The sequence below is a fragment of the Centruroides vittatus genome, unplaced genomic scaffold (assembly GCF_030686945.1).
Source record: "Centruroides vittatus isolate TY-2023 unplaced genomic scaffold, ASM3068694v2 contig_3091, whole genome shotgun sequence".
NCBI lineage: Eukaryota > Metazoa > Arthropoda > Arachnida > Scorpiones > Buthidae > Centruroides > Centruroides vittatus.
This window is the reverse complement of record NW_027121989.1, coordinates 60,703-84,610: the sequence shown is the minus strand read 5'-3', so window position 1 is coordinate 84,610 and position 23,908 is coordinate 60,703. Positions and strand designations below refer to the sequence as shown.

General features: G+C 35.7%; 2 protein-coding genes across 2 annotated transcripts in view; both read right to left on the bottom strand.

Annotated features, from left to right (window-relative positions):
* Positions 1 to 5,616: 5,616 nt before the first annotated feature.
* Positions 5,617 to 6,552, bottom strand: LOC136973142 (uncharacterized). The gene has a single exon (XM_067267837.1). The coding sequence runs from the start codon at positions 6,550 to 6,552 to the stop codon at positions 5,617 to 5,619; it is 936 nt and encodes a 311-aa protein (XP_067123938.1).
* Positions 6,553 to 8,616: 2,064 nt separating this feature from the next.
* LOC136973140 (patched domain-containing protein 3-like) overlaps positions 8,617 to 23,908 on the bottom strand; it is a 39,547-nt gene continuing 24,255 nt past the window's right edge. The window contains exon 3 of the mRNA XM_067267836.1: positions 8,617 to 10,035. Coding sequence (XP_067123937.1) covers positions 8,777 to 10,035 — 1,259 coding nt within the window. The 3' untranslated portion in view covers positions 8,617 to 8,776. The remainder of the gene's footprint in view (positions 10,036 to 23,908) is intronic.

The window sequence follows — 23,908 nt, the reverse complement described above, 5'->3', positions numbered from 1 at the left end:
TTGTTATAAATTGAAAAATTGCAAGCACTTATCTACGAATTCGCATAAGTAATAACACTACGGAAATGCTGGACTTAACTCGGATTATTTGTTATAACATGAAATATTTTGTATGATATTGATTTAACAATAAAACAATTTATAAACTGACATTTGTTTTCTTTGTTAGAATTCATCACCTCATCTATGATGTAATAAATTGTAATTATTATTAAATTAATTAAAAGCAATTTTTTTATATTAATGTAATTATTGTGTCAAAGATAGAATGGTAGATTAATAAGAATAAATTTAATTATTTATAATAAAATGAAAAGGATTATAAACTATTTTTCTTTCTACATTGTCTACTTAGACATTGATTATTAATAGAACTTATTATACTGGTGTAGTTTCTGACTAGCAACGAGAGGAAATCTTAGTCAAAAGTGGAAACAAAAATATCGTTATATTCACCTATTATGAAGTAATGTTTGAATATTTAAAGATTTTATTGTCTTTTATATTATGTATCAATATTTCAACTAAACCTCGGGATTTTTTTCGAAGCACGTGTTTCTTACTTCTCAACAGAAGACGAATGGATAAATTTTAAAGAAAACTCCGTAAATATGTTAGTTTACACGTTAGAGTTAATAGATTTGAAATACAGTAAAACCTCGGTTTTCAAACATAATCGTCCCAAAAAGTTGTTCTTAAACCGAATTTAATTTAAACGGCGACGTTTCGTGACGTCTAATGACGCGTAACGATCGAAGCGCCACTGACTTTTGAATCCGTAGTTCCGTCGTTGATTGGTGGGGCCATCGACTCGTTTAACATAGGAAGTATGCCATCTGCATAACGTAATATAGGGTGTTAATCATCTGTGTCTCTCTAATCTGTGGCCGGCTTTTGCCGATTAGCTTATTCGGCAATCGCGTTATCACACGGAAACCGGTGCAATTATTCTGTTCAAGAACCGATTTGTTCGAAAAGTGGGTCGTTCGAAAACCGATGTCTGACTGTAATAAGTATTTTCATAGTTAACCCGATTCGACGTCTTCTAACGCAGATATCACGTTGTCATTGGTGTTTGCTTCCAAGTCGTTTTAGGAATCAGTATCTACGACTATTTTCTAGTTAAAACTCACCCTCTCTAATGTGAGTTTTTTCACTTACCCTTTGCTTGACGAACTCTCGACTTAAGAGCTCTATCGCCACTTATTAACGCTTAATATTTTAAATTTTATTTTTAAAAATATTTTCGCGAATCTTGGAATAGAAAGTGCTATCCGACCCTAGACAATTAGAAGATATAGGATTCTTAATTCTCATTCTAAATTAAGTTACTTTATACAGTACTTCAGCATATTTCACTTGTCTATTTAACAGCGGGATTTCTTTTGTGCAGTACTTTTATTTCCTGGGTGTATTTATGCCCCGGTGTATAACAACTACTGTACTGTAGCTAGTGTGTTTCTGTTGTTTAAAGGCAATTATCAGAGTACGGAATTCTCGACGACTTAACTATAATTTTTATATTTAAAAAATCACACCAGCTTCGATTTATTTTATGCCCGTGACTATTGTTAGTTTTGTTCTTATTAATTTTATTTTCTCTGTTCGTCCTGTTGATGTTTATACATATTATATTCCGACTTAGAAATTTTTACTGTAGGTAAACGTATTTCACAACCTTAACTATTAACTTGTAATGTTTGGCTGCTGCAGAGTTTTGATAGTTGTGTTTTAAAATTCATCGAATATTTGTGAGACAGAAAATTTTTTTTATATTTTAAAATCTTAAATTTTATTGTTTAAAACTTACATAGTATTTTAAAGTTAACAGTGGTAAAGTGTGACATGTATATGATAAAAAACAAAATACTCATCAAATCTACGACAATTTTTAAGCGAGATATCTCGAATTAAAAAACACTATAAAAACCACAAACCATACGATGTTATATTAGATTATAGAGATTCACAGCATAAAGGCAGGATATTTCATGATTGAGAAACTAACCCAATACGAAGGTATAAAACTAGACAAAATCGTGTCCCGTCAGGTCATCGATGCAATAATTTTTAAATATTTTTTCTTGTGTCTTTTACGGTGTTGTGTGTGCTTGCTTGTTATTTCGGAGTACGTCTAAATAACTGTACCTAGGTATAAATAAACATGAAATTTCAATTTTCATGGCAATGTTAATGTTATCTAGTTAATAAAAATAAAAATAAAAATATTCGTCCGACGTATTTTACTTTCCTTGCTGTTACAATGTATTACGTGAAAGTATTGTAATTGTATCAAACTTGGTCATTTGGATGTTTTGCAAATCTCGACGATATGAGACTCTCTGAACCAAAGAATGTCAAAAAGGCTTGGGAATGAGAGTATGTTGTCTAATTCCTTCAATATCTGAGGTTGCCTAAAGCATGGTAATAGCCGGCCGGATGGCTTATATATTCGGCATATATAATAGAAGTCCAAACTCATAAATTAATAATCAACTTCTTGTTTTTAGCCTTTCTCGATAGAAAAGTTACTATTGAATAACATTTACACGAAAAAATGTAAAAGTTTGTTTTTCCTGTAAATTTATTCTAGTTTATGATAAAATTAATATTATACTCGTACATTCCGCAAAAATGCTAAAAAAGAACAGTAATAATGTCTTAATTGAATAATATCTAAAATTTGTCAGCTAGCTGTGCAATAAACATAAAGTATATCAAGAGAGTCCTCTCCCTATACACACGATGAACTAAACGGCCAATAAGTGTCTTTCTGCCCGAGAATGGCATTAAGATTTGGTCACTTCGAACGCGATTCGATAGGAAAAGGCGAAAAGCCAATTTCACGTCATTAGTGACGTAGTTTCTGGCAAATGCCCTTTTAAGAATGTGTTTTATATGATTGTAAATCCTCACTCTCGACACTACTTTGCTAAAGTGGTCTATAATAAAATATAAATTACATTTTTCTATATTCTGTTGAAATATTTGTTTTTCCTTCCCGGCTGTTATACGTAACAGAGGAAAAGTTTGGCCATCGGTTACAAAATGCTACCTCAAGATTTTTAGTTTTTTGGAGTCAAGAAACCTTTAAACATTGATAAACGAAAAAATTCGGTTTTCTTTGTTTATGTATGGATGTTAGTGTGTGTATGGGGCACGGGCGCACCGCACTGGTGCGCCCGTGCCCCATACACACACTAACATCCATACATAAACAAAGTTTTAATAGTGCCGTTTTAATAATTATTAACTTTTGTCTATTTTCGCTACAACTGGAAATATGACTGTTATTTTAGTCTTATTTTCCTGGTTTTTACAGAATATAACAAACCAAAGTATAGTGAGCAGTCAAATTTTTTTTTCTGGTGTTTTTGGCCGCTATCTTGATATTATCAAGATAGCGACCAAAAACAGTAAAGTATATTTTCATTTTTTATCTTATATTAAAAAATAAATAAATTTATAACTGAATTTTTAACATGACAAAAGTTATGGGTTTTTTTTAAATAATAAAACAAGTTTGAGTTTTTCAGACCGAACATGAAAGTCGGAATTGCATTCAAGTTTTTAACTAAACAGTTCGAAGCACACGGAAGAAGAGTGGCCAAAAATGTTTCGTGGTTCGTAATAATTCCAATTTTTCTGACTCTTTTACTCGCCACGGGCTTAAAACTTCAAAATAGACGTGGGAGTAGAGAATATAATTACCGATAACGGAATTGTGGCCAAGTACAAATGATACTTGAAGAAGTTGTTTTTTACTGACACTTCTTCCGATTTCCAACCCTCAAGATCCATCGACACGCACTGTTAGCGCACTATAACAGTGGCGCACATCGTACGCCACTGTTATAGTCGAGACGAGAGACAAAGGATCAGTTCTTCGACCGTCCGTCTTCCAAGAAGTCGTTCTATTGGACCGAGCCGTGCACAAATTTACCATTGAGCACCGAGGCCAATGGAAGTACCAAGACTTGTTGCGCTAAAACTAACGGCAAATGTTGACAGAACGACGTTCTCCGTCTCGAAAGCAAAATGGCCGAAATAGAGAACGGGACATTTCCTTTAAAATATCCAATAAATAACGACAGAGATAAACGCTACGACGTACTTTCTTTGGAAGGAGTCGCGGTTAACGACGACGGGAAAATAGTCTCTGCTCGCTCTCTGAGATTAATTTACTTTTTAAATAAATCTGAATATGTAAAATACTTGAGTATAAAATAGGAGAAAAATTTCATCGACGTTATTACAACCCTTAAATTTAGAAACGTAAACGTGGCGAAAGACATCTCCACCTCGTTGATAGATTTCACAATGGATGTTTTAAAGATTGCCAATAAGTACGTGCCGTATTGTATGTTATCGAGGATATTATTCACTGTTGTGACGTGTCTCGCGTCCGATTTTCTCAGAAGCAAGCCCTGGATACGAAACGTGTCGGCGGTTGCTATTGGCATGAGCGTAACTTCGGGAGTTTGTTTATTGATGTATTTGCCTGTAAAATACAACACGCTGGAATTGTTTAGTTGGAATGATTAAAAAGTGGCCAGTGCCAGCGTTCTCATGCAAATAAAATTGTTATGGTGTTCTAGACTTTACCGGGTAAGAGATAATTACCGAACTGTCAGCATAATGCTGTAATATGATACTTTAAAGCTTGTAAATAACTGTAAATTAATCATTTAAAAGAAAAATCATCGTCATAATGCCGGTTGCAACTGTTCGTGACAATGCACTTAAGTTTACTAGTTCAGTAGTGCGCCCCTGTACGTCATTCTTTTCCTGTAGACAACAAAGTCAACTGCATTCAGAAAAAAATGTTTAAATTGAAATAAGAACTTCCTGCCAAAAGTGGAAATCGGGGTGTCTTGCGTCTAAGATTTCCATTTATAGCCTCGACTTTTGTCTATCTCACACCGCAATCGAAATTAAAGAAGGTAAGTCAGACGAACAGTACCAATTTATAGGTATCCGAATTTTTCAAGTTGCAGCCCAATGATGTTAAGTACCTTTATGGCTGAAATAAAGCCGTTTGACGATTCTGTCTTTAATAAATAAAAATTTCAATACTCGGCAAATAAACCCTTAATTTCAAAAATTATTATGCATGTAAGTACTTTTTTTACCTAATTTACTGATAAAATATATCCAATTCCCGATTTATTTACCAATGCATTTTTCACCTAATATCCGGTATACAATTTATAAGTAATGCAATTTGTACTTTTTATATAGAATCACACTTAATACTTAATCTGTCTATCATAATCATATACAGTCAGTCAAATAATCTTTATTCTCTGGCACCGCTAAGCACAGCCAGGCAGAAATACAAAAAGTACATAGTAGATACATGCTGTTAGTCATACAAGGGATACAATAAAATGGCAGATAAAAAGGAAATAAAATAAAATGAAATAAATAAATAAAATAAATAACATAAATGAATTTAAAAAAAGTTAAAGTTAAATAAATGATTAAAAAAATAAAAGTGCACTATAACTAAAATAAAATTACTGTACATCAAAGTCTAAATGCTGTAATAGCAGAGCAAGGCATGTAAAAACATTGGCATCAAGGCTAGAGTGAATCAGATCACAAGAGAGCAGGTCAACGGATCCCACATCTAATGAAGTAGAGTGCAACAAATTTCTTTAACAAGTTAAAGTTGCTGTTGTTTTGTAGCAAAAAATCAGGCTTTACTGTCCAGTCTATATTGCTTATTTTGGCATGCTGCATGCACTGATGCCTAATGTCATCCAGCATAGGACAGTTGTATACATAGTGTATGACACCGTCCCGCACCCCACAGAGCTGACAGCAGTCAGAATTAGAATGGTGAAATCTTTTCAGGTAAGCACGAAAGCGCCCGTGTTCAGTCAAAAATTGGACTAAATCATGTGTGGGTTGAATCCATTTGCTGTGAGTACGTTCCTTGACCTTTGGGATAAAACGTCTTGTTATGTGTTGTTCTGGGATCTTGTCCCAATCCAGTTGCCAGGTCTCCAAGGCATTGTCCCAGATAAGGTATTTAAGTCTTGACTTAGGAATGAGATTGTAGGCAGGAGGGGTATCAGGATTAGGCGTTACGTTTCGCGCCAGAAAGTCAGCCCGTTCATTACCCGGAATGCCGCTGTGTCCTTTGATCCAATTGATGGCATACTTGTTAAAAGACGTAGAAGCTGCAGCGAAGATGTCGTTCGCAACAGGGTGAGTGTTATCTTTATTCCCCAAAACAGCGACAGTCGCAGCACTGTCTGTGAAGATGTTTATCAGTTTGTTCACAAAGTTAGTGTTGCACCAGTTGATTGCCATCAGCACAGCAAAGATCTCAGCTTGGAAGACAGAGCATTCCGGGTGTAGAGCAAAGGAATCATTGTAGACCTCTTCACCGGCCTGAAAGATCACAAAGGCACTTGCCGTGCCATCCGTCGATTTGGATCCATCTGTAAAAGCTTCAATCTCTGTAGAAGTAACGCGAGGAGAGAGTCCCTTCCTTAAAGCAGGATGTGGGAGTGTAGATACAGGCCTGTCTAATTCAAACATGGTGGCATTAAAGATGGTTCCATTAATATCAACATCTCTGCCCCTAGAGATACAGAAACATTTGCTATTAAATTGGAGAAACTGTAGGATGGGGAGCTTCCCAGCCACCACAGGGAGGGCTGCATTTGAAACAGTGGAATAGCACCTGGTAAGTCGTAATAAGGCAATCCGTTGTGCAGACCTCAGAAGCCGATGGTTATGAGATTGAGAGGCAGCAGCGCTCCAAACAGCAGATGCATATGAAATGGTTGGTAAAAACAGGCAATCATATATGGCATTAGTTGCCTCAAAACCGAGGCCCCAATTACATCTAGCGACTCTTAAAAGACCATTAAAGGTCAAGTTACTTCGACTAGTAATGTGTTTTATATGCTGTTTCCAGGAGAGTTTATGATCAATCACAACTCCAAGGAAAGTGAGATGACTTACAACCTTTATCGATTCATATACAGTAATATGCGCATACTTAGGGCTGTTTCGCACTATGATCGACTGGACCGACTGGTCCGAATCCGAGTCGTGTTGCCATGGCAACAGCAGTTGGCCGATCGACTGGGCGTTCCAGTCAGACAGATTTAAAAAGTTAAATATTTGTAGTCGGGTCGGAGCAGTCGGTGAGTTACAGCCAATGGAAGCTTCGAAACTACAACCAATCAGACTTTGGATATATGAAAACTATCGAATCAATCAAACATAACTTTACTATATATATATTTCTGATTTATTTAAATCTTTCCGTGTACTTTATTTCCTTCATAACGTCTTATATTTTACATGGGAACACATATGATTTTCATATATACAGTCAAACCTGTTTTTATGCGGGGGATAGGGACTGCATTAAAAAAGACGCATTAAAAAAAAAATCGCACGAAACTTCACGAATGGCTGTAAAAAATAGTTTTCGCAACACAATTAAAAAAATATTTTTTTATGCGGTCAACAGGGACCGCATAAAAAAAGTCTCACATAGAAAATAACTCAAAACCGTACAAATAGAATTTATTGACAACAGATGTCGGCACTTGACTGCATCGTCTGGTCTATCGTCTGTTTTACATATTTTTGTCCAGGTGGTGTTTTGTTGACTTAAAAAGTAAATTATTTCATTTTTCGCATATTCATGCAATAATATTACTATAATAAGTTTATTTAGCTATGATAAGTCAACGTGAGACATGACGAATCGCACGAAACTAGTCGCCAACTATACCGCACAAATAAAAAATCGCACAAAAAAACCGCATAAATTAAAAATTCGCATTAAAAAAATCGCACAAATAAAAATCGCACATAAAAAGAGCGCATAAAAACAGGTTTGACTGTATATTAAAAAACATTATCGACGTAATGAGAAAAGATGGTATTAGATAGACTTTACGTAAGAATTTATAAACGAAGTAAGATCATATCCGCAAAGTTTAATCAGGTAGATTTAAAAAATATTTAAAAAATTAGAAAAACTGAAAACGATTTCTAAAACCCGTTCTAATTGGTCCTTACGAATCGGCCACCGACATATAATCGTACTCGACGGGAATGCTTCTACTACTAGTCGGACCGATTATAGCATCGGTCGGGTCGAACCAGTCGGTCATAGTGTGAAACAGCCCTTACCCGTCAATTCTTGTAATCCCCCTATTTCTGAATCAAAGATTTTCTTTCCGATTGTTATCTCTATACATTGAATGAGACACGTCGTAAAATTCTGGCTATTCGTGTACAAATTCAACTGAATTTTCACGATTAATTTTGCATCTTTACAACGCCAAAGTGACAATTCCGACTCGCAAAATCGTTCACACTATATTGTACCTGCACCTCAAAGACTAGGCTAACATTCTGTCTCGTCAAGACTAAAGTCAGTATGAATACAACCAATTTAAAGTTAATTAAATAATAATTTGTCTTGTCGTCGCCGATCCGGGTCCAGTCGTTCCTTGTCTGATGGTGCGGATCAACCTTTACACAGAAACATTAAAATAATTTAACCAATAATTCGAAAACGCAATGTTTATCATTTTACTTAATATTTTACATTACACCTATAAATATCTGTTGAAATAAAAATCGTGTAAAAATTTTATTTAATTATTAAACATTATACATATTACAAGTATTATAAAGATTTATCACTGATATAATTGTTAATAATTCTTCTACTTATTCCTGTCGATCATCTATACAGTTTTATCAATGATTAGGGCTGAACGAGTTCGAACTTTTACACTTGGATTTCAAATAGACACATTTCTGAAAAATCTTGTCGATCATCGAAATAATTATTGGAACAAATGTGAGTCCATGAATTCCTGCGATTAGACAGGCTAAAATAATTAGTTTTATTCTCTAACAATGTTTCTTTTTCCGAAACGTTCAACACTGTTACGATAGCAAGGATGGTGGTGACACTTCCTTGTATGATAGGAATCGCCGTCAAACTTATTGCATTCTCCAGACGTTTATCGGGACTACTTTCTTTCGCAGATATATACGCACAGGAAACGTGTGCTGCGTAATCGACAGAATATCCGATAACAATAATAAGAACAGACAAGGATAGCAGATTAAGTTCGAGATTAAAAATGAACATGAAACCCAACACACCCGCTCCTACCGAGAGTATGCTGAATAACACACACACGATGCAAATGACATTTGGTAACAACGCGGCAGATATAATAGAAACAGTGAATGATACAATGCCTACAGTCTGAATTGCTGTCGTAGGTATGGCGTCGATAGCATCGAAATAGTAAAACAACGGATGATACAGCACAGTTGTGAGTGGGAAAGAATTCAACTTTTCTTGAAAGTGTTTAAACTGATGGTAGAAACGACTTCCGTTGCTTGTAACGTTCGTTTGAAGGAAAAAACGAGTGGAAATAATTTTGGTGAATGAATCATCGAAAACGACGTCTTGTCTGAATCTGTACGCTTCTGGAATGCGAAAAAATAATTTATGCAGAACGAAAACGAAATCTTCCGAATTTGTAATGTTATATCCTGTAAGAAACAAGTTAATTCTGTTGTCGTCGAAAAATTTTAAATAACTTCTTAACCAGGATTCAGTCAAAGATCCAGCAATGAGAGGATCCGATTCGAGAGTTTGTAGCACATTTTCAACATTTTGTTGTATTGTGCGATTTGAATAATCTAGTGGCTGAGTGATGAACAACTGTAACCTGTACTTGTATTGATTGTAATACTTTTTATTTGTTTTGTAATAATCATATCGATAAGTACCTCGAATTAAATTGTCTTCTAATTCTCGTCCGTAAGTAAATTTTCCTAACCCCCAAATTGAAATTCCCAAGTAATTAAAATAAACAAATAAAATGATTATGGTTGCGAACTTGTTCCTCATCAGCTGGTTGAAATTCTTTAAAAGTTTAGTAACTTCAAAAGTTTGATTCTGTTTCTTTTTCATCGGATCTTCTGAACGCACAAAACAAAATATACGTTGAAAGAAGTTTTTATTTTCTGGAATTAAATAAAACATTAACCGTTTAATTATACAATAGTCACAAGTTTAATTTATCAAACATAGAAAATTACAATTTATAAAGTACAATATTAAGAATGTGTTATAGTTTTTAATTGACATTTTATGATGAATATTTTTTCTGCAAAACTGAGACGTCTTAAAATGAAATTAGACTTAAACTGCTAATTTTTATCTTATCAAATTTAATTTGAATATATTCTAAACACATTTCTGGCCATTTATGAACGTGGATTCGGCTTTAATTTCAGCGAGCATAGATAGTTTTTTAAAATGTTTTTAAAACAAGTTAAAAACATCTGACAATTCATTCGAGTCTGTTTCCTCATAAATTGTGAGCGATGTATTTAAATAATTATAAATGTATTATAAAATGAAAACATTTCTGCACTTAACTTCCCCCTCCTTATCGTGATAGTAATGAAAATTTAGTGTAATTTTTCATTTTTTTTATGTATCATCAAGAAAGGAGACAGATTTTAATACGGAAGAAACTATTACCAGTACAGATACAGTTTCTTTCGAAAAAATCATTACAGCCACTCTCGGACTACTGATGGGGTAACACTGCAAGTGTTTCATCACATCCCCCACACTTCCAATCAACCTGGACACACCATTGGGGGCAGCAACTATTCGAGTTTGAATAGGGAATATTGTCTATCACGTGGCACGTGATACACATAAGAAAGTAAAAATTGGTCAGACATAAGAAAAAATAGACTTTTGGACTGGTCGAGGATGGAAGGACCATTCCAGTATTTTCCCAGTGTAATTTTTCGAAGAATATTCATGCCAAAATTTTTGAGGATCTATGTTGAACGGTAACAAAGTTACATACATATATATTTTAACTTTTATATACAGTGTATAGATATATACTTGGCTTTTTACAAACCTTGTTAATTTTTTAAAGTTTATCCCATATTTATTGTTTTTAAACTATCTTTATAGTTGTTTTTATCATTTTACTATACTTATATCTCATATTTTATATTATCTGTTCCTTTTACACTCATTATTTTTTATAGATGTGAGGGTTGATTCAAATTCCAAACTACACTCAAACCTGTTTTTGTGCGGTCTTTTTTTGTGCAATTTTTTGTGCGGTATATGAATTTCAATCAATTTCATATACCGCACAAAAAATTGCACAATACAAAGCAATTACAAATCGCACAAAACAAATAGGTTACAAAGAAATACGGTTACAAACAAATCGGTTACAAAGAAATTGCACAAAACAAATCGGTTACAAGAAGCATCTGAACAACCCACAGATGATGAAGAAATCAAAAGGTATAAACCTGAAACAGAGCACAAAAAGCAGTATCCAGAAGAATCACAAGCAATTCTTAAGCAAGAAAATATTCCTGAGAATACGGATTCTGCTGCAAGTCCTCCTCTAGACTAGGAAAACTGAACCAAGTAGAACTGAAGCTAACAAAACAAAGTAAGTTGAAAACACAGGAAAAGTCACGGATATCAGAGGTTGAGATAATGAATCCAGAAAGTGTCACAGAAGTAACTTGGACTTTGCGATCAACTAACGTGTACAGGTTTGGTCACGAAGGTCAAACAGTCGAAGCTTATTCGGTAAATTCTTTTTTGCCATGAAAGATCAGTTTAACATTTCAGATAAAGTCAAAGTGTTACACAATGTCAAAAAGCTTAAAGTTATGCAAGGTAACGAATGGTAGAATGGTAGAATGTCCGAATACATTGGAAAATTAGGAACTGAACATAGGGTTACAAGATAAAGATGACATAAGAATGTAGTATGAAGAATGTGATAATCGTTGGATTTCCCATCCTGATGGTTAAATCAAAGTGATGTTTTCTGTGGGTGACATGGTCAGTACCATAGACGATGCGAACAAAGTTTTCGACTGGTCAGATGTCAGCTGACATCGTCCCCTATGTCAGCTGTCAGATGGCAGAATGTATGGGTTAGATCAGGCCTGGTCAATCCAAATTTTTCGCGGGCCACTTTGATCACGCGCGACATTACAGTGGGCCACAATTTAGGCAAACATGCTTTTAAAAAAGTAAAACAAATACAAAATGAATAATATTTTATTATTATACCAAGAGTTCGTACTCACACTTGCGCATTATAACAATGACACAGTAGCAGTAGCACAAAGGGGATGAAGACCCAGGACTACTCATAGGTATTGCCTGGGTGTGAAAGGGGGATAAGAAAGATGAGAAGAGTTGAGGAAGGCGGGAGGTGAAGAAAAAGTAAGATAGGATAGATGGTGAAGTAGGAAGACTCATCAGCGCCTGTATCGCATTTATTAACCAAACAAAAGATAATATACAAAATATATACAATGAATACATAAGTTACAAGTTGAAAAAAAAGATGACAAGGAAAAAACTAAGTAAGGCGTAATGGGTGCATTAATACAGTAATAAACATACAAACATTAATACAGTAATAAACATACAAAAGGTCCAATAACAGTAGGACGAAACTAGTTAAAGGTAGGGTCCAGTGCGCCGGTAGCGCGGATGAATTTTTCTAGGGCTGCAAAAATATCCGGATCTTCCACGAGAGCTTGTGGTGGACAGGGCCAATTGAAGCCCTTTTTTAGCGTTACTCTTTCCAGATTAATCCGGTGATTGTCATGTTTGGTGCAGTCAAAGATCAAGTGAGTGGCATTCTGTAAGGAGATGTCATCACAGTCACAATAGGGATGTTCCCTAAGTCCAAATCGATGTAGGTATTGCCGGAAATTTCCATGATCTGTCAGGAGCTGTGTGTTATGGAAGTTGGCGCAGAAGTTCTTGTTTTGAAGTCTGGACAAGATGTTTGGAAAGTATTGATAGAATAGATATATAATATTGCTTAGTGGGCCACACAATTTAACGTGACAGGCCACGGGTTGGCCATGCCTGGGTTAGATGATTCAAATTCCTAACTCTTAAGAAGAGAATCGAGAGAGACAAAAAGATCGGTCGAGAGCGACCAGTAGAACTGTAAACCTTAATCCCGTTTATCCTATATTTACTGTAAACCTATATCCCGTTTATTAATCCGTTTAGTTCGCTGTAAACCTTAATCCCGTTTATCTCCCCCCAGTAGGGGGAGTTTCGACATGTATATTATATAAAAACACGTGCGTATTCGAATGCAACGTTGTGTCAAAATTTCAAAGGAATCGGTAGGAACAAACAAACGTTATATTTTATTTATATAGATAGGTAGAAAATTATCTGCTTTAGTCCATTCTCACAGAAAAGCATAATGCCTCACAGAAAAGCAAACTTAGGTCGTCGGAAGTTAGCGCCATCTGTTGGACATAAAAGTCTTAATCCATATATAAATATATTTTTGAAAGGGGGGAAATGGTGATCTTTACATATGCCACAAACCTTCGCGGGAGTGTATTAAACAACTTCCCAAAGTTTCATGGCAATCGGATAAATGGTGTGGTAATGCTTGAAGGACAAACACACACACACACACACACACACACACACACACACACAGACATACATTCGTTTTTATATATATAGATAAATCCTTATGAAGATAAAATTCGAATTAGGGGAATTAGGAAAATGCGTGATAGTGGACTAGTAGTAACTTTGGCATCAGAGGAGAATAGGGATAAAGTGTTAGGTCATAGTAAGTTGCAGGATGGGGTATTGAAATTACAAGTACCAAAGAAGAAATGTCCGAGAATGATATTAATTGATGTCCCGAGAGAGATGTCAGAAGAGAAACTGCGGAAATCCATTTATGCACTTAATGCTGATTTATTATTTATTGAAGGTATTGAGTATGAACAATTTTGTGAGGAGTTTAAATTATTATATAGGGTTGGTCGTAAGAGAGAGTACTTAGTTAATTGGGTTGTGGCTGTATCGTCGCAGTTAAGAGATAGAATTTTACTAGGTTCACGTATATATTTAGAATACCGTAGTTGTATGATTCGAGATTATTATGAAGTTATCCGCTGTTACAAATGTCAGTTATTTGGTCATGCCGCGAAGTTCTGCAGACAGGAATATGATAGTTGCTTTAAGTGTGGGAATAATGGACATAGGGGGAAAGAATGTGAGGAGAAATCAATTTTAAAATTTTGTATTCCGTGTAAGAGATTTGGGAGGTTGCATAATCATGTTACGAAGGCTAAGGAATGTTATGCTTATAGTGTAGCTATTTCCCGATATAAACAACAAATTGATTATGGCTAGGGATGGTATTATAGATAAAATAGGAATAATACAGTTAAATATGCAACGAAAGGCTGCGGTGCCAGGGGAGATTTTGTCTTATGCCGAGAAAGGGAAGGTAGATATATTACTGTTACAAGAACCCTATGTCGTACGGGGGAAGGTGGTAGGATTTGGTAGTAGGCGGGTGGTTCAGAGTTTCGTTGAAACACCGTGGGCCGCCATAGTTGTCCTTAATGATTCGTTAACAATTTTAGAATTAACACATATGTCCTCGAAAACCTGTGCAGCGGCACAGATTCTGTATGAGGGTGAATCAATGTATGTAGTAAGTTTTTACTTTCCCCCGAGTGAGGACATAGAGGTTGCCTTAGTAGAGATGAAGAACTGCTTAGAAAAACTTAAAGGTTTTAAAGTAATTATAGGTATGGATTCGAATTCTAAATCCCCGTTATGGGGTGAAAGTAGATTAGATGATAGGGGTCGTAAAGTGATGGAGGTTTTGGCTAGATGGGATTTTCAGGTGGTTAATATACAAAGTGAAATTCCAACTTTTAGTTCGGCGACAGGGTCTTCTTTTGTTAACATTGTGGCTGTATCAAAGGAAATGATTGGGTATGTGGGGAAATATGAAGTGAATCAGGAGTTTGTTACAAGTGACCATGCGGGGGTTATCTGTGAGTTTTTACTTAGCCGAGGGTATACGATGCAGAAGGATTTGGTAGTTTTCAGAAAAGTCAATTGGTGTAAGTTCCGCATAGTTATAGAAGTGTATATTGAGTCTCATCAAACGGTTTTATTAGATGATAAGAAAGATGTAATGTATTTAGTTAATACTATTGCTGAAGCTTTGCGAAGAGCAATGTTAACAATTTCTAAGCGGGTAGGTTTTGGTAGACGGGTACCTATTTGGTGGACAGAGGAGTTGGATGAAATGAGAGCTGCTGTAAGCAGAAGTAGGAGGGAGTTTCAAAAGGAGAGAGATGAGATTGTGCGGGAAATTAAATATAGGGAGTACAAATATCAAAATAGAATATATAAAGTTCGGGTTCGGGAGATGAAACGAATAAGTTGGCGTAATTTAATTAATGGAATGAACATTTGTAATGTATGGGGTATTCCTTATAAAGTAGTCTTCGAGAAGATTAGGGTTAAACAAATGTTAAGTGCTGTAAATTTAGAGGGATCTTTTAAGATTAATTGGTATGATACTGTACAGGGTATAATGAAAGTCTTGTTTCCCGATGATGATGCTACTCAAGATACAGAAGAACAAAGGAATGTTAGACAATGTAATGATAGGTATGAAAATTATTTAATTGCAGATACATTTTCTATGGCAGAATTGTATAAAGTAATTCGTTCGTTCAAGGGTAGAAAGGCTCCCAGGTGTGATAAAGTCACGTATGAAATCATTCGTCAGGCTTTTCCGGTGCTGAGGATACATCTATTGAGGATGTTTAATGCATGTCTTAGTTTTGGTTTATTTCCTTCCAGATGGAAGATTGGGAAATTGGTTATTATATTAAAAGGGAAAGAAAGGGATAGATCTAATCCGCGATCGTATCGTCCAATATGTTTGGTCCCTTTATTAGGGAAGATTTTTGAAAAATTGATCAGGTTAAGATTGGATGCATTCATGGGCATAAGGATTCATAAGTGGCAATTTGGTTTTGTGCGGGGTTATTCTACGGTAGATGCAATAGGATTATTACATAGATGGGTTGCAGAGTCTAATAAAAAATATGTTGTGGGTCTGTTTTTGGATATTATTGGTGCTTTTGACCATATTTGGTGGCCCAGCGCGCTGGAAAGTTTACGTCTTGGTAATTGTCCTTATAATTTATATCAAGTTGTTCGGGATTATTTTTCCCATAGGAGGGTAATGTACGTGGATGGAGCTCAGAGTTGTAAGAAGTGGGTAACGCGAGGGTGTCCTCAGGGCTCAGTTCTAGGCCCCGAATTTTGGAAGTATGTTTTTAATGGGATTCTTTTAAAATTAGAAAGTTTAGATGTTCGTTTTATAGCATATGCCGACGACTTGGTGGTAGTGTTGGAGTGTGATAGCAGGGCCGGCATAGAACGAGAGGGACAGAGAGTGTTAAATAACTTACAGTCTTGGCTGTCAGATATAAAGTTGAGCCTGGAACCGAGTAAGTCGGCCATGGTTCTTTTGAGGGGTTACCTCAGCCCGGATCGCCCCCTAGCTTAAAAATGCAGGGCACCCCCGTCAGGATGGGGGGGTCAGTCCGTTACTCTGGGGTGACCTTGGGTGCGGGCATGAACCCCTTACCACATGTAGATGGGGTTTGCCGTAAGGCAATAGTACAATTTAGCAAATTACAGGGCTTGGCAGGCGCAGAGTGGGGGTTGCGGCTTCCTGCTCTGCGTTTCCTGTACAGGTCCCTGTTTGTGCCTATGATAGTATATGCGGCTTGTGAGTGGGGCGACGCGCTGGGGGCCCCTCTAAGAAAAAGACTGCTTAAATGTCAACGAACTGCATTATTGATAATGACACGAGCATATAGGACAATATCGACTCCTGCCCTCCAGGTGATTGCCGGTGAGTTGCCTTTAGATTTGGAAGTGGAAAATGTGTGTTATAGATATCTTTATAATAAACGAAAAGAATTTACAGTTGGCTCCTTCTCATTCGATCCGGGCGATCGGCATATGACTAAGGACGTAGTCTTGTCAAGGATTCGACATGAATTATTACTTACCTGGGATAATAGGTGGAAACAGGACAACAGGGGAAGGCAGACTCTTGAGTTCTTTTCCACGTATTAATGATAGACTTCGAGCGCGTTGGTTTACTCCGGATTATTACATATCTCAGATTGTTTCGGGTCATGGAGATTTTATGGAGAAGTTGTTCTCCTTCCGGTTGGTTCGAACAGACCTTTGTGAGTGTGGTGAGATAGATTCGTTGAAACATTTTGTATTCTCGTGCCCTATGTATGCATCTTATAGAGATTTTAATACTTTACAGGATTTTAATGAACAACGGTTCTTTTATCAGATAGTAAATAATCGCCATTGGTATAAACGGGTATTCCCGGTTTTAAAGGAAATGTTAAATTTTAGAGCAAGGATTAGACGACAATAGAGGTATAAATTTAATAGTATATTTATTTATTTATTCTTGGGGTTTTACATGATAGTTTGGGTTTACATATTAGGTTTTTAGTGGAATAGTAACATTTTACATTTTAAGTCCAGTAAATTTTATATAATATTAGATAATAGATTATACAATATTAGATTTTAGAATATCTTGATAACATAGGTTTTATTCGCCGATGATGTCTTCGGATGGGTGCGGCGTTGAGTAGAACTGTGGGGGGACTATTGTCTTTGACATTGTAGTTCCGATAGTTTTTCTCCCACTGTTAGTATTTCTGATTGGCCCTTCGTTCTCTTCCTCGCTTCCCGAATGGTTTCTCCTTTGTTTCCAGGTGAAAGCAGAGGTCTACTCGAGTCACGAGAAAGGTCCGATTCGAAGTGTCTACTCGACACCTTTTCGTCGACTATGCCCGGAGATTGTTGATAGAACAATAAGTTCGCGCTCATAATTTAGCCCGTTGTTTGTGATTTCTCTCATTTTGGAACTTTGACGATCATACGCGATGTTTTTCTATCCACCAAATCTTTCCCCTTTCCCCTTTAAAATTAAAGTAAAATTTGTTTATTTTTTATCGCGTGTTCCCCTATCCCTATTTATTCTATGTTAAATTGACCTCGTTTAACGCTGTTTCGTTTAGCGCTTTGTTGTCTAGGAACGCATCCCCCGCGTTAAGCGGGGTCTTACTGTAATCTTATTTATTTTACTTTTAATAATTTTGTGAACTAAACTGCATCTATTTAATAAAATTTCATGTATTCTTATTAACAATAGTAAGACCATTGTCTAGTCATATAAATGCGAAATTTACGAGTAAATTTCGCATTAAGACTTTTAATTAACGTTTATAACGTTAATAACGTTTTCATCTGTAATGAAAACATTATCGATTGGAGAAGTGACATAAGTACTTTTTTCGACTTTCTGTGTTGTTCGCTAATCACATTATCAAAGGATGTGACATGGCGCGCTTTTTCTATCACCTAATAACGTTGGGTCACAACTCTTGTTGTTTGTTTTGTTAGCTATGGCCACGCAATACTTAGGCGATCTGCCTATTTGGACCTCTTAAGAGTAGCTGGTCCCTGTTTAGATGTGAAAGACGGAGAAAACCCGAATCTCCTCCACGTGACCGGCTCGTCCAAGGCCGTCTAGATTCTAGACGGCCTTGGCTCGTCTCGGCCAGGCGCCAATCCACCGGAATAAAAGAATTAAGCTCCCTGTTTGTTGTCCAATTCGCTTAACGACTTCCTCGTAGAACTGAACTGGGTCGTTAAGTGAGGACTCTCTGTATAGGTAAACATATAGAACATTAAGAACGATTTTATAACAGTATTTTCATCTGATATTTTTCTATTACATAGTAACAATTTGTCGTGTGTCTTATAAATTTCAGTAGATGTCCTTATTTAATGAATTCCCGTACATTATTACGTGATACATTTTTGATAATTAGGGGATTATTACATTTAAAAGGAATCAAGTTCTTCGAAACAGAAATTTCATAATGTAGTGTTACGTGGATTAAAGGCTAACTACTACTTTATACGTGACGCTAAAAACTAAAACCCGGTTTTCTGTTCAATGTTTAAAGAAAGAGCGATTACATTGGCTAGAAAAACATTTTACATTCATCATTAACTCCGTCCACACTCGGGATACGGCACGTGACTCTTCTCTATCCACCCAACTCGTGGACTTCTAACCACCAAAATTTAAAGCGGGCCTGGCCGACCCGCGGCCCGTCACGTTAAATTGTGTGGCCCGCAAAGCGATATTATATATCTATTAAAACTTTTCTTTCCCGTTATGTGTATACCAAAACAGTTAAATAAATGAAAATTTGCATGTTTCAATGCGCAAGTGCGAGTACGAACTCTTGGTACAGCAATAAAATCTTACTTATTTTGTATTTGTTTTACTTTTTAAAAAGCATGTTTGCCTAAATCGTGGCCCACCACAATATTACGCGTGATCAAAGTGGCCCGCCAAACAATTTGGGTTGGCCAGGCCTGATTTAAAGCGTCCATCCTCCTAATACACAAACACCACCGCAAAATTTCAAAAATGTTCGACGCAGGAGTTATTAGGTTTGAATGAAAACGAACAAAATTGGCCCCAAACACACTAATATTTATACATACAGAAAAAAACCGAAAATTATTTGTATTTCTCGACGCTTCAAGTTCCCCGAATCCGAAAATGAAAAAAATCGCGGAGTTACTTTTTGATCGATTGTCATCTTTTCCTTCTATTATATATAATTTCGCAGAAGTCTAAATACAGTAAGACCCCGTTAACGCTGTTTCGGTATTACGCGGTAGTATTGGAATTACCCGAGATCGCACGCAGTGTTGGGATCGAGGCGTAATATCAAATTTTAATGCTTATTATGTGCGGCGGACATTCCGACAACTGATCGATAAAACAGATGGAGCGGATAAACAATCCATTAGAGATTTTTGGAAAAACTATAATGTCGTGGATGCTGTAGACACAATCAATCTTTCCCGGAATGAGATGACCGAGAAATGTTTTGAAAGGAGTACGGAAGAATGTATGGCCGGAGCTAAGCGAGGATGTTGACACCAGAGAATCCATTGTTGATGTAGACGAAAATTGTCAAACTAGCTAACGAAACAGGGTTGCATAATATAAATGCGCAGGATATTGAAGAATTATTGCGAGATACAACTGGAGAAAGTTTTTCAACGACGATCTTCAAGAATTAGTAGAACAACAGGTGCACGAAGATGAGGAAATTAGCGTTTCTGAAGATAAGGAACAAAAGGAACTTTCAACGGATTTTCTAAAAAAATGTTTAGCCACTATAACGGCAAGACGAAGTGTCGTGGATGCGATGTCTCGCTATCGACAACCGCTTGCTGAACGAAACAGGAAGCGGCAAACGACGTTAGATGACTTCTTCACAAAGAAACAAAAGATGTCAAATGAGGAAGAACCTTCCTCGTCACAAACATAACTTCTTTACTCGAACTTTTTTTTTATTTCGTGAATGTTTTATGAATAAATTTCGATATTAGCAATAAATAAGTCTATAATTAATGTAATAAAAAAGTATTTAACGATAAATGTTACAAAATAAAACAAAAAAACTGATAAATTTTCCTATTCTCTGTACTGTTTCACGTATCCCCCTTATTTACGTGTTAAGATGATCCCGTTTAACGCTGTTTCGTTTAGCGCTCTGTCATCTAGGAACGCATCCCCCGCGTTAAGCGGGATCTTACTGTACTTATAAATGTAATTTGCAATCGAAAAACATCGAACAAAGAGAAAAAATAAGCAATGTTGACACGCAGTAGTAAAGTCAAGATGACGCCATAGCCGCTCTCTATATGAAAATATTCGATCCTTCAGCTCTGGTTGTTATAAATTGATAAGAAAATTAATAATAACGCTTTGTAATATTTATAATTTTCATGGAAATAGGCTTTACTTTCCTCATTTGCACAGTTCAGACGACTTTCCTTTCAGGAAAACGATTTATTAATATTCCATGTAATGATTATAAATATTGTACTGTACACTGTTGCCCTTTTTCTATCATTTTTCCATTTTTTCCATAGACTTGTGTGTGGAAAACATTGTTACATTTTAACGAGACAGATGTGAAAACGGTATTTGCATAGAGTATTGTCTTCTCGTTTAAAATTTCAACGTTCCTTCTCCCGATAATCCCGTACTTGAATTTACCGATTTTTATCACTTCATTTGTCTTTACGTAAATTTTCAGAGTTGAACTAAAGGTCATTCACTGGCCTCTGTATTGTAATTATTTACTGCAATGATTATCGACGTAAATTTATTCTTCTAAGAGAGCGTGTGTTTGTAAAAGAGTGTTGTTTGTTGATTGTTAATCGAAAAAGCAAGAAAGAACCGTAAGATAAACACATTTATTGTGACAAAGACGTGTATTTTCATGCCTTTGACAATGCAACTCGCTAATAAGATGAAATTAATAGTAGTTCAGTTAAAGACTGATAATCATGCCCATGATTATCAGTCTTTGGATAATCACTTATCAGTCATTGGATAATCAGTCTTTGTCCATGACCACTCCATCAGTCTTTAACTGATAGTCATGGACTATTGTCCATGATTATCAGTCCATGATTCTAATTATTGTTACTGATAATCATGGACTATTTTTATGATTATCAGTAACAATACTTAAAATAATATATTTGATATGTTTATCTTCGCAGTATTTGTCTGTTACTAAATACTTTTTATAAAATTGAAAATTTGTGTTCATTGCGATAATTATCGCAGATATTTTGTAACTTTATATTATAGAAATGAAATTTTACACGAATAGAAGAAGGCGTGTTTCTTTTCCAGCCGTGTAAATTACAAACGATGCCCTTTATGTAAATAAAAAAACCCAGCCAATTGTTTTTGCGTCACTTTCCTGGAAAAAGTCAAAAATGCGTTTGGCGCCATCTGTTACGATTTTTTATTGAAAATTTTTATATTAGTCTATTAATTGACGGAACGAAGTGACGACTAATACTTGACTTCATGCATTCTTTGTCAACATTATAACTCTAGAATGAGGTGTCCGATCTTGGTGAAATTTTCTACGACGACTCATCATCACTCACGGACGAATTCAACTCTCAAAATACACTTAAAATTTCAACTCTCAAAAACGATCCATTTTTGTAGAACTAGACATAGGGATCAATACGAAGATCGCGTTTTTCTTCAGTACGGATCATTTTTGAGATTTGAAATTTTAATAAGTTCATTCGTGAGTAATGATGACTCGTCGTAGAAAATTTCATCAAGATCGGACAACTCATTCTAGAGTTATAATGTTGACGAGGAACGCACGAAGTCAAGTGTTAGTCGCTTCCCGCACGCACGTGAAGAAGCGTCATCTAGTGGTCGGAAAATATGACAAGCATTAAAACGGTAATTTTGAAAGGTAAATGTTATCGCTAACAATAGATACACAACAAGTATAAAGATTACTTATAGAATAATAAGTTTTAAAAAGTTTTCTTTTTTCAAACGTGAAGCAGCGGCGATTAATATTAGTGGCTTTACGATCCGTTCTCTCCTTCGTCTTCCTATCGTTAGTACGAAATTTCGATCTCTAAATGGTGAAGCTGCGCAGAGATTCCAGATTGAGATGAAGTCGCCCAAATTCGTCATCATCGATATCTTTGTTTGGTGATTTTCGTCAGCTTCCTCCTGTTAAAGATACTCCTCTCTACTCTAGTGTTTTTTACAATGTAATGTCCCAACAAGATAAGGCCCTTGTTGGGACATTACATTACATTTCCCTATGATTCTTTTGAGAAGTTCGTTGAACTTAGTAATTCTCATAGACAAAATAGCGCAGATAGTGCCTTTGCAGATGTCTTACAACATCTAGCTTCGGGTGATTTCTCTGATACAGATCTGAACATTCTGACGACAAGAAATCGAGCCTGTTTATCCAGAGATGAACTCGTTCCAAACGGCAGTAGAGCTATATCCAAGTAGGGTTTCTCATTTCCCGGTCTTTTGCTTGTCCGGGATTCCGGGATAAAACGTGAACTGTTTCCCGGAATCCCGGGACAAAATTAATTATTTTTAACATATACAAATTAACATGAAATCAAATGATATAATTATTTTTCGTCTTTTAAAGTAATTTAATACGTTCCGCAACCTCCAAAAGTCATATTAATAACGCTGTGTAAGATATATATTAAATATTTCCTTTGAACTACTAGAAATTTTTACAAATAGAAAAAAATTTATTAGAGCTTGTTGGAAAGTGCATACAACAACAACAAAATGCTTTGAATTGAGTTTTAAAAAAATGAACTTAGATCAAACTTCTAACTTAGAAGGCAATTTTCGTTTTTTAAATAAAATATAATACAAATATTGTAAATTTTTATAAGATTTTAAAAAGCAAAGATGGTCAATACTCCGATCAGCTCAATCTAAATTCTTATTTTAGTAACGAAAAGTCTCGCTACCGAGAATGCCTTTTTCGATTCAATTGATGTGATTGGAATCGTGTTTACTGCATTTAAGAGAAGACAAATATTATGTGTTTTTCACCTGTATCCTGAAAGATTTCTAGTTTCGTTTTCGAGATTGTAGTACTTCTTTTGTTCTCTAGTATTCTCGATTTGTCTACCTCGACTGCTTTAATTGAAACATCATAGCCCAATAATTCGGCAGTTCGTTTGTTTTTAATAATCAGGTTACGAAGAAAAACTTCATACTCGCAGACTTCGTACTCGTTTGTATCCTCACCCAATTTGCACATCTTGCGTTACGCAGTTATCGAAGCCACTGGGCATGGTTAAAAGTTAAGAAAGCGTAAGCACAATTATTCCAGATATTACTGGTTAAGAATTTTGAGAGTCCTGCCACAAATAAGCTACGTATCGATTATTGATCATTTGTGACGTGCCATAACGAGTAAAAATTTAAAAAACTAATAAGTAGGTTTAAAATTAATAAATACAAATGTATTCTGACAGTTTACGAGTTAATTATACTTTCTA

Excerpts from the sequence above, each read along its gene's own strand:
- LOC136973142 (XM_067267837.1), bottom strand. The coding sequence starts at position 6,552 with ATGTTTGAATTAGACAGGCCTGTATCTACACTCCCACATCCTGCTTTA.